This window comes from Ornithorhynchus anatinus, chromosome X3, assembly GCF_004115215.2.
Source record: "Ornithorhynchus anatinus isolate Pmale09 chromosome X3, mOrnAna1.pri.v4, whole genome shotgun sequence".
Taxonomy (NCBI): Eukaryota; Metazoa; Chordata; class Mammalia; order Monotremata; family Ornithorhynchidae; genus Ornithorhynchus; species Ornithorhynchus anatinus.
Genome location: NC_041751.1, coordinates 18338487 through 18350134, shown reverse-complemented (window position 1 = coordinate 18350134; position 11648 = coordinate 18338487). Strand labels below are relative to the sequence as shown.

General features: G+C 56.3%; 1 protein-coding gene across 1 annotated transcript; it reads left to right on the top strand.

The window, feature by feature from the left end:
- The first annotated feature begins 8323 nt into the window (after positions 1-8323).
- Positions 8324-10986, top strand: FOXC1 (forkhead box C1). Its single transcript, XM_029053629.2, has one exon. The coding sequence runs from the start codon at positions 8349-8351 to the stop codon at positions 10230-10232; it is 1884 nt and encodes a 627-aa protein (XP_028909462.1). The 5' UTR covers positions 8324-8348; the 3' UTR covers positions 10233-10986.
- Positions 10987-11648: the final 662 nt, after the last annotated feature.

Here is an 11648-nt window from a genome sequence, read left to right as displayed (position 1 = left end):
ATAGATGTGTGGGTGTGAGACTGCCACTAGCAATGAATGCTGATCGTTGCTGCTCATTAGTCCTGTTTTCTAGGACTCTTTCTTTTGAGGCAAAGTCTTTAGTAATTAGGATGAAACGGGTGGTTAAAAAACAGAAGTACATTTTCCTGGAAACCCAGCACTTTTTCAATTGCAACTTTTATTGGCAAACCTGGCAGCTAGTAAATACATTCCTTGGCATTGCCCAGAGAGCAATTTTCTTAATGCCTCTGCCCTGCTTTGCTGAAATGGGGGCCCTGCTAAAAGAGAACTGAAAGAGGGCCTGTAAATATGCCCTCCCCTCTATCCACACCTGGCCCTACCTGGGCCGGTTCTGTGACCGTTGATGTGTTTCTTCATCTGGGTGTGCCCCGGTGTTGGATGCCTGGCACTCTCCCTGTCCATCAATCAGTGATATTTATTGACCATTTACTATGTGCAGAGTGCTGTACTAAGCGCTTGGCGGAGTCATATACAACAAGATTAGCAGACACGTTCCCTACACATAAGAAGTTTACAGTCTAGAGGGAGAGTCAGGCATTAATATGAATAAATAATTTATTAATATATAATTTAAAGATATGAGGGTAAGCGCTGTGGGGTTGGGGATGGGACGAATATCAAATGACCAGAGGTAACAGATCCAAGAGCAAAGACGACACGGAAGGGCGAGCCGGGAGAAAGAGGGTTTAAGTGGGGATGGGAGGAAAATTAGAAGATAATAGGATGGAAACTATCTTGGTTAATCCAAGGGACGAGAGGATACGCAACCATACGCTGCCTAAATGGCTTGTGTGGGCAGGGAACGTGCCTGCTAAGCGAGCTCTCCCAAGCGCTTAGTACAGTGCCCTGCACATAGTGAGCTCTCAATAAATATGGTCGATTGCGTGAATGATTGATAGGAGGGGAGGAAGCAGGGAGAAGCGTCTTTCTAAAAGGAGGGGAGAGAGAGGGAAGGGGAGAAGGAGGGAAAGGGGAAGGCGGGGAGAAGAAGGGGGGGAGATGGAGAGGGAGAAGGAGCGGGAGGGCCGTCACCTGCAGGGGGCGCTCGGAACCCGCGGAGCGCATGCGGCAGCCCGCAGGTGGCAGCCCGCCCCAAACTGCTCGGACAGGCGGCGCTGCGGGAATGTAGGGGCATCCTGTCCCCCCTCCCGTCCAGAGAGTACCCCCCGACCTCTAAAGAAGGGGTTGGAGAGAGAGGAAGAGACCTCGAGGCAGGGGGGATGAGGGAGAGGGAGGAAGGAGAAACTCATTCCGCCTCTCTTTCCGAGCTACCATTACTACTACTAGTAATGGGGTTTTTCGAGCACTTACTGTATGCCGGGCCTGTGTCAAGCGCTGGGGTGGATACAAGCAAATCGAGTTAGATACAGTCCCCGTCCCACGTTTACAATCCCCAGTTTACAAATGAGGTAACCAGAGGAAGTGAAGTGACTCGCCCAAGGTCACACAGCAGACAAGTGGAAGAGCCGGGATGAGACCCCAAGACCTCCTGACTCCCAGGCCCGTGCTCTATCCGCTATGTCGTGCTACTTCTCAAGTGTCTCGCACCTGAGGCTCTCACCGATGCGACGACTCATCCTGGCCGCCCGCGAGAAGAAATCTATGCAAGAGGTCCCAGCAGGTGGGCAAGAGGGGAGAGAGAGAGCTGAGTCTGGACCCCTGTCACCTTCCTGCTCAGATCCCAGCTGTGCAGACGGGGTCAGCCCCTGCCGTGGGCGGGGAGAAGGGGGAGATGGGGGAAGGGGAGGGGGGTCCCCGTCCCGTTCCGGCCGCGGAAACCCCCACCGGAGGCGGGCCGGGGGAAAGCAAGACGAGAGCCAGCCGTCTTCCCTCCTTCATCGCTGCTGCCTTCGCCGCTGCGGCAGAGCCGGGAGTCCCGGGAACCAGCCAGAGACGGTGGGCTGGGACGGAGGGCTACCTGGACTCCCCTTCCCCAGTCCCAGCCGGCCTCCTCTTTCTCCCGTCTGCGCCTCTGCCCCGCGCTCCTGGAAAAGACCAGGAGCTTCGTTCCGACTCAAATCCTTTACCTCTCCGTATCTTTCGCGGTGCTCGTTAAACACTTTCTGCGGGGCCAGAAAGTGTACCAAGAGCTGGAGTAAATTCAAAAAAAAATCCTACTCGACACAGAGGACTCACCAGTCTTAGTCCCCATTTTACAGATGAGGTAACTAAAGCTCCGAGAAGTTACTTGACTTGCCCAAGCTCACACAGCAAACAGACAGAAGGACCTAGGTTCTTCTGACTCCCGGTCCGATAGGCCACGCTGCTTTTCAAACTGTATTTGTGTGTATGGCTCCTTAACCCCCTTTCCCCGGACTCCCACCGGACTGTCCTTCGCAAAACATGTGCACTGGCTACTGGATTTTGAAGAAAATCGCGGTTTGCCATGTGTGTGGCGGGATAAGTTCAAAGGGATGTGAGTTCGGGTGAATTCTTCCCACCCCCCCAAACACACACACACACACACACACACACATAAAAAAAACATACACATGCACAAACCAAAAGCAGGCCCTGGTAAGAGTATGGCTAGGGAAGTGAGGTGAGGATCAACAAGGCAAAGAAAAGGAGCCTTGGGGAGAGAGGAAGAAAACTCAGCCACATCTCATCAGTGGTTTTTAAGGAGGGCTGACATTTCTGGCCCCCCTCTCCAGGGATCCTCTACTCCTTACTCTTCGGCTGAAAGTCGGAGCCTCGGTTGCCCAACGCCAAGGGTCGAAGAAGAATTAGAGCCCCTCCTCTCGGGTCCCGCTTTCCCCTATCCCTCGGCGACAGCGCTGCTCCGAAGCGCCCCAGTGCTTCCCCAGACTACGCTCGCCTCCACCGCAACCTCCGGCGGTAGAGAAGGGGACGGGGCAGGGAGGAGGAAGGAGAAGAGAGAGAGAAAGAGAAGGAGCAGGAGGAGGAGAACGACGAAGATGAGGAGGCGACAGGGAAGGAGGAAGGAAGGAGGGTAGGAAGGGTAGAGGAAAGGAGACAAGATGAAGACAAAGGAAAAGAAAGGCGAGAGGAGAAGAGAGAGGTTTGGCGTTTACACGGCACCCACCAGCCCTTATATAGGCGAATCCATTTTTTAAAAAATTTTCATCTAATATGTGGAACCAGTGTGTTGGAGACGAAATTCAATTATTCTTGAAGAGTCAATCCTGCTCCTAATTAGCTGCAGCCCTCGTCTACACAGGGAAGTAGAAGGGATGTAGATCAATGAATCTGGTCCCCGAAGAATTCCACTGGTTTCTCACTCGCACTACTTATCACTTATTTTCTCTTTGGTGTTGGGATTAACAAGTATTACATGTATAAACTGTGGATTTTAAACTCGTTGTGAGCAGCGAATGTGTCTTTTTATTGTCTTGTCCTCTCCCAAGCGCTTAGTACAGTGCTGTGTACACAGTAAGCGCTCACTAAATGCGTTTGAATTGAATTGAATTGATAACGACCATCACTTCAGTCTCCACTCCACCGGTCCCCTCAACTCAGAAAGATGAATACCGGTCTCTCCCTTGCCCCTCCCTCCCCCATCCTCGCCCAAGCCCCAGACCTACTCTGGCAACCTTGCAAAACCCCGAGAAAAGGGCAGAGCACTCCGGGCTCTGCCCGCTCCCCTGAGGGAGGAAGCGGGGGTCTTGGCGCCTCCGGATGATGCTCGGAGGAAGGGTCTGGGAGCGGCTCTCTACCTGCCGAGGACCTCTCGCCCCGCTCCGAAAGCGCTCACCTTCTTGGCCGTCGCAGAAATCACTGCAATTTGTTATTAGAACGATCTCGTCCCCCTTATCACCTCAACTCGTTTTTCTCGTTTGTCCCCGTCCGGGCCACTTGGCTTCCCCTCTCCGCCGAGGGCCAGAGGAGCATCCCCAAGGAAACAGGGCGTTTCCCGCGGCCCGAAGCGGGACGGAGGAGGCGAAAGAGGAGGGGACGGGGGTCTGTTGGCTTCGAGAAGGAGGTAACCGGTGGACAGCTCCAGGTCTGTGGACTTGGGAGAAGAGAGAGGGAGAAGGACTCGAGGGGCCAGTCCAAGAGGCTCTCTTTCCGCGGCTGAGTCTCCCGGGCTGGTTAAATTCATCTCTGGGTTTGAAAAGAGAAGGATCCCGCGGGCTGTTGGGGTCCACTTGGATGGAGGGCCTGACCGACCCTGTGGTGGTGAGTGAGGGAAGCGAACTACCTCTTCCAACCGATTCCCGATTCCCCCTGCCCTACACACACACACACACACACACACACACACAGAGAGAGAGAGAGTTGCATCACACTGTTGCATCTACCTACAACAGTAAAGATGTACTGAGGGCGCCGGGTTGGGGGATTCAGTCTGATCTTGGGCATTTCTTCGAACACGTCCAGTCTTCCATTTTCCCGCTGAGCGAAGGCCTGGAGGTCTTTTTTCTCTAGGACAGAACTCAGAATGAATCTTTTGGTGAATTGGGTGGGGAGGAAGGGTGACGGGGATGGTGACAGGTGGTAGGGTGGGGTGAAGGTGAAGGGAAAGGAAGGGATCCTCCCCTTGGCTTATGTTCGTGCTGGTAAAGCCCCAGTTAGGGCTGCAAATCCTTGAGCTGCGAAGCGAGGGACCTGAACCATTTCCGGAGTCTGGAGGGTTTGGGCTTCAAGCACGGCTCAAATGCCTTTTGCGCGGTGCCAAAGGAAAAGCTAAAATGTTCCCTGGATTTTAGCTCGTACGCTGTGCCCGCGGGGGAGGGGAGGGGAGGGGCAGAACAACTCTTTTTGACTCTGTTATGCAGTAGGGAACTGAGCCAAGGACTTTAGCCTTTCACCCAAGGGACGAAGCGTCTGGATCTTACATGCACTAGAGAATATACAAATAAATAAATAATAAAACATCTCCGAAACAATCAAGTCGTTTACTGCCGTATGTTTCCGAATAAACGTATAAAACACAAATACAAATTACTTTTCCTGGAGGGGATCCAGACTAAACCAGTGGAAAGCTGATCTTTCTGCCTCTATAAATTTTTTCCCCCCTAAAAGTTACTTGCTGCCAGTGACTTGTTTCACAATGGCAAGTTTTATACCCAAACCAGAGGGACGGGAATGTAGCTCCTTTAAGATCAGTAATTTAAATGACACGCAATATATACCGCGTCAATTCACCAAAGTGTGTCGGGGGGGGAGGGGGGCGGGGAGAGAGAGAGAGAGAGAGAGAGACTGGAGCATTGCAAAACCTAGGTTCTGTAGAACGTTTCCCGCATGAAGAAAAACAAACGAATCTCTATCATTTCAGTCATCTCGACATACAGCACATTAAAAGCAGCAGTAAAAACTCAATTTAAAGTCATAAAAGACAAAACTCCTCAACCACGGGGTTGTTGTCGGGTTTTGTTTATTTGTTTTTCGACAAATCTGAAACAAGGTCAACGTAAATAAATAGTACTTACAAAGGAACGGAGGTAACTGATGGACATGCACGAACCCAAATATTCGGTGGAAACTGTATAAGTGACGGAAACGTATCAAGCCTTCCTTTAGTAAATCAGTTAATTTTACCAAAATCCTAGACGAACGTCCCCATTATAATTGGGAGCCAGAACGGCAGCTAACCACAATACACAGTGCTAGCTATTTAGATAGTTTATTCGGGGCTTGAATTTTCAGACACATTACCGTAATATCGTGTGAACGAAGAGTAGTGGTTCTTCCTTGGCCATCTTCGCGTGGTTTATTTGTTTCCATTTTTAAATGAGCTGAGATTTTGCGTTTTCAAGGGTGAGGGTGGAAACATCACTAGCCCTGGCTGGCTTCTTCTCCTGATCCCTGAACGAGTTTACATCGCATCAGTCAAATGAGGCTTCAGCCCACATCAATGCCCCCAGGGGAGAAAACGGGGGTTCGAGAGGCGTCAAAACAAAAGGGTCTCCTGACAACGCGTCCTCGGGGACTGTCAGAAATTCAGGGGACCCCGAGTGTGAAATGCTTCTTCACACGTCTCCAAACGTTGCCACTTCAGCTGGGTCCTACCAAATGACCTGCTGTCTCACCTCCAGGTTTTTAAGAGATCTGGAGGTGTTGGTGGGCTCACACTGTGAAAGTCACCTTTTCATGCTTTCCGTCGGTCTTTCTGCTTTCCCTTCCGCTCTTTTCTAACCATACCAAGGCTACCCCAACCATCGAAAACCGCCGGAAAAGGGCAAGTTCCACTCCCAATCACTGCGGAGAGGGGCGCCGGGGGGGGGGGGAGTAAGAGAAGAAAGCACAGGCCCCCGTTCATTGTGCCATTTTGTCCCCTGCCCGACCTTCCCTCCTTCTCTCCTGACAAATCCTCTTCCCAGCGCCAGCAGAGAGGAGGGCAGGTTCAGCACCGAAGACTTCCCTTCCAACTCTCTCCTGGGCACATTTACTTCCTTCTGGTCAACGCACCTGTTGATGTCAAGGAGCCCGCCACCTGGGCCATTTTTCAGAGAGAGAAAGGCCCTTTGAAGAGTCGAAGGGAGTGGGGGGGAGGGAAGACTTAGCAAGCCGAGAAAGGTGACCTGGACGAGATGAGCCCAGAAACTGCTCGTGTTTCTAAACATCCCCACTAGCAGACACTCTTCTCGCAAGCTGACGGAGTAAAGCCTTTGGTGGCTTGGGAGAAGCCGTCAAAAACTTGTCAGACGGGCGAAAGGAATTCCTCTGAAGCGGCGTTTACTCCGGCAGCCCTGGACCCCGGGCTCAAAATCCTCTTCCTTCTCTCCCACCCCCTGCCTCCCACCCCCGCTCCTCCCTCCCCTGGCCCCCGCCTTCCCCCCTTCATCCTGCCTAGTGTGGAGATTGGTGGGGGGGCCGGGTGGGGGGCTGACAGCTCGTTCCCTTTCACCGAAAGGATACTTGTCTGTCATCTCCATCCGAGGCGTTTGATATAAAAGGCAGTTTATTGGGAAGACACGTACACGTGGGTGTCGTCTAGAGCTATCTGTGGAATGCCCGCGTGTAGGAGAGAGCCGGGTAGCGAGAACAGGGCGGAGAAGCCTGTCTGCACAAACAGGTATGTGTCTCGGTACCTACGAGGGAAGGGAGGCGAAGGGAGACGGGGGAGGGCGGAGATACGAGGACAGAGACACGGATGCGTGTGTGAGCGTTAAAAGAAGCCAAGTCGGGTGGGCAGATAAGCGACGCTTTGGAAGATGGGGAGAAGCGGGGAAGGAGGAGGAGGAGGTGGATCTCTTGGCATGTGCCGGCCGGGAATAGCAGGGGGAGGGCCGGCGAGGCAAGGGCTGGGGACGGGCCGCCGGGACGCGGCCGAGAGAAGAAAACAGAGCGACTCTCTGAAGGCCGGGGCCCGTGGAAGCGAGGGCCCGGGGCGCCGAGAGAATCCGGGCTGTCTCGGAAGAGGAGAAAAGGTCCCGCGGAGAGGATGAGGGCGGCCGCGGGGCTGAAAGGGTGGCGGGAGTTGGCGGGGCCCGGGGAGAGTGCGGGAGACACCGCGGGGGCCAGTGTGGTCAGTGTGGGCGCAGTAACTGTGGCCGCCGCTGAAGGCTGCTTCTCCCTCTCTCTGTCTCTCCCTGTGTGTGTGTGTGTGTGTGTGTGTGTCTCCCCAGTCCCTCCTCCCTGGGGCTCCTTCAGTGTGGGGCTCTGTGGCCCCGCATTGGCTGGCCGGGCCGGGAGGGGCGGGGCCCGCGGCCCGAAAAAAAAAAAACCGTAAATGCGTAAAAAAGTCCTCGCCTGGGTGACGGATGCTCAAAAGTTCAGACGTTTTTCCCAATGCTTCCTAAAGCGGGCCGCGCGCGCCAGGGAGAGAAGCGGAAAAAAAGTTGACGCTGGGCCCCGGGAAGGTGGATTCTTCAGCGCCCCCTCCCCCCGGCCGGGCCCCCCCCCGGCTACTTCTCGGCCCTCGCAGCCTGCTCGGGCCAGATCCCGCGGACGCGCCGGGAGAGTGGCAGCCGCTTTGGCGAGAAGAGTTTCTCTTTCCTTTTTTTTTCCTTTTTTCTCCACTTGCGCTGGGAAGTTGCTGGGCGAGTTTCTCCTGAGCCGTCGGTCGGCTTCTTCCCCGCCTTTCCTTTGGCGTCCCCTCGGCCTGCCCTCGCCCCGGCCTCCGAGCGGGACGAGCGGCGGGGAGACCCCGCGGGCCCCGCCGGAGAGAGGGGCCGGAGGAGGAGCGGACCCCGGAGGAGAACGCGGCCGGAGGACAGCCAGGCGCCCAGGCGCGGCCCGGCCCGGCCCGACCCGGCTCGGCCGGTCCCGGGGAGGCTCGGCCGGTCCCGGCCAGGCTCGGCCCGTCCCGGGGAGGCCCGGCCCGGCCCGACCCGGGGGCCGGAGGGAGGGTGGGGGGGGAGGCGGGCGGCGGCGGAGGGGGGGCGGGGGGCTCCGGGGGAGCGACCGACCGGGCGGGGGCCATGCAGGCGCGCTACTCCGTGTCCAGCCCCAACTCCCTGGGCGTGGTGCCTTACCTCGGCGGGGAGCAGAGCTATTACCGGGCCGCCGCGGCCGCCGCCGGGGGCGGCTACACGGCCATGCCGGCCCCCATGAGCATGTACTCGCACCCGGCGCACGAGCAGTACCCGGGCGGCATGGCCCGCGCCTACGGGCCCTACACGCCGCAGCCGCAGCCCAAGGACATGGTCAAGCCGCCCTACAGCTACATCGCCCTCATCACCATGGCCATCCAGAACGCGCCCGAGAAGAAGATCACCCTGAACGGCATCTACCAGTTCATCATGGACCGCTTCCCCTTCTACCGGGACAACAAGCAGGGCTGGCAGAACAGCATCCGCCACAACCTGTCGCTCAACGAGTGCTTCGTCAAGGTGCCCCGCGACGACAAGAAGCCGGGCAAGGGCAGCTACTGGACGCTGGACCCGGACTCCTACAACATGTTCGAGAACGGCAGCTTCCTCCGCCGCCGGCGGCGCTTCAAGAAGAAAGATGCCGTCAAGGACAAGGAGGAGAAGGACCGGCTGCACCTCAAGGAGCCGCCGCAGCCGCCCCACCCCGCGCCGCCCCGACAGCAGCAGCAGCAGCAGCAGCACCAGCCGCAGCAGCAGCAGCCGGAGCCCCCCGACGGCGGCGTGGCGGGGGGTCCCGGGGCCCCGCCGCCTCCGCCGCCGCCGCCGCCGCCTCCGGTGCGCATTCAGGATATTAAGACCGAGAACGGTACTTGCTCGTCGCCGCCCCAGGCGGGCTCCCCGGCCTCCGCGCTGGGCAGCGGCAGCCACGCCGCGGTGCCCAAGATCGAGAGCCCGGACAGCAGCAGCAGCAGTAGCAGCAGCAGCAGCAGCAGCAGCAGCAGCCTGTCGAGCAGCGGCAGCCCCTCCCACAGGACCCTCAGCCTGGAGGGCTCCGACCACCCGCCGCTGCAGCACCCGCAGCACCCGCAGCACCCTCAGCACCCGCAGCACTCGCACCCGGGGCAGCCGCCGCCGCCGCCGCCGCCCCCGGGGCAGGGCTTCAGCGTGGACAACATCATGACCTCCCTGCGGGGCTCGCCGCAGGGCTCGGCGGGGGACCTGGGCCCGGGGCTCCTGGCGTCCCCCGCGGCCTCCCGGACCGGCCTGCCGGGCTCGCTGTCCCTGAGCGCCTACTCGCCCGGCCCCGGCTCCCTCTACGGCTCCCCGTGCAGCCAGAGCGCGGCGGGGGCGGCCGGCGGCGGGGGCGGCCCCAGCCCCGGCGGAGGCGGAGGCGGAGGCGGAGGCGGAGGAGGCGGCGGCCCCAACCCCAACGGCCCCGGGACCTATCACTGCAACATGCAAGCCATGAGCCTGTACGCGGCGGGCGAGCGCGCCGGACACTTGGCGGGCGGGCCGGGGGCCGCGGGCGGCGCCGGGGTGGACGAGCCCCTGCCCGACTACTCCCTGCCGGCGGCGGGCGGCGGCGGCGGGCCGGGCGGGCCGGGGGGCCCGGGGGGTCCGGGGGGCCCGGGCGGGCCGGGCGGCGGGTCCTCCTCGGGCCTGGGCCACGCCGGCCAGGACGCGGCCCACCACCCCGCCGCCCACCAGGGCCGCCTGGCCTCTTGGTACTTGAACCAGGCGGCCGGAGACCTGGGCCACTTGGCCAGCGCGGCGGCGGCGGCGGCGGCGGCGGCGGCGGCGGCGGCGGCCGGGGGAGGCTACCCCGCCCAGCAGCAGAACTTCCACTCGGTGCGGGAGATGTTCGAGGCGCAGCGGCTCGGCCTCAACAACTCCCCCGTCAACGGGAATAGCAGCTGTCAGATGGCCTTTCCTTCCAGCCAGTCGCTCTACCGCACCTCAGGGGCCTTCGTCTATGACTGCAGCAAGTTTTGACCCCAGCGGCTCCCTTGCCCCCCGCCACCCTCCAGCCCGGGACCACCCTCCCCGCCCCGCAACCCTCAGAAAACCAAAATCCGACCAGCCAAACAAACAAACAAAAACAACCGAAACCAAACTGACCGCCCCCATCGAAAACTCTCTCCTAAACAGGCCACCAGATGTTTTTCTAAAAAAAAAAAAAAAAAAAATCAGCTCAGAGAAAACTCTTAGTTTCTTAAAAGTCGCCTTCGAATCCAACTCCACCTTGCTCTTTCTAGATAAGCCAAATGGTAAGCTCTTTTGTACAGAGACAGCAGAGGCATGGTTTGTGAAAGGACATTGTTACTCCAGAGAACACGTAAGTTTCTTCTGGCTTTTCCGAGAACATCTTTGTGCCTCTCCTCTTCCATCCGTGTCCTCTCCCTCCTTTCCCTTCCTTCCTCCATGAGACATTATTTTATCCTATGTTTAAAGGAGAAAAAAGCCCCATATATTGCAGTTGCTTTTTTTGTCATGGACTTGTTATAAAATGTAAATTGAAACATAGTAATTTATTTTTAATTTGTAGTTGGATGTTGTGGACCAAACGCCAGAAAGTGTTTCCAAAACCTGACGTTAAATTGTCTGAAACTTTGAATTGTTATTTTTTTCCTTATAAAAAGGGAAACTGTATTAATCTTATTCTATCGATCATTTTTTTCTTCTTTTGTTGAACATATTCTGAAGGTATTGCCTTGTTTATTAATAAATTACCCTTCAATTCGAATGAGACCTTATACGACTGAATACTTTAATACCTCTGTAATTATTTTAAGTCGAGATTTCTGAGATAAGCCTACCGAAGGGAACCGTTGGTGTGCCTCCCTCAAATAAGGAAAAATTGATCTTGTCAGATTTCAGGTCAAAGGCTGTATGCGCTCTTCCCCCACCCTGGCCTTTTCTGCATGATGGTCTACATTCTACTGTAGCCAATTTTCCTTGTAGTTGACGGGGAAGGGGAGTGGGAAGTTGGGGGGGGGGGGGGTCGCCGCGAGGCTTTCCCGGTACCTAGCTAAATTGGCAAATAAGCAAACATTTTTTCTTAGTAATGGATCTGATCTGGAAATATTAAGCCCGTTAACCAGCAGCAGTATTACAGCATATTCTTACCTGTGTTTGTGTATATATAGTGTATATATTTTATATAGTATTATTATTGAAGTGGATACGTGATTCACCATGTTTCCCTTGTAGGATTGCGGTGTGTATTATATGTCGATTTAAGGGAGATGCTACATAGATTTTTTTTCTATTAAGCCCTGTTCTTTCTATTTAAGAAAAAAAATAAAGAGGTATTTTTAAGTCACCCAGATTTGCAGTTCTCCATGTATCGCATAAGGGATGGTTTTACTTTTTATATATTTTTTAATGCTGCTTTGTTGGAAAGGGTTC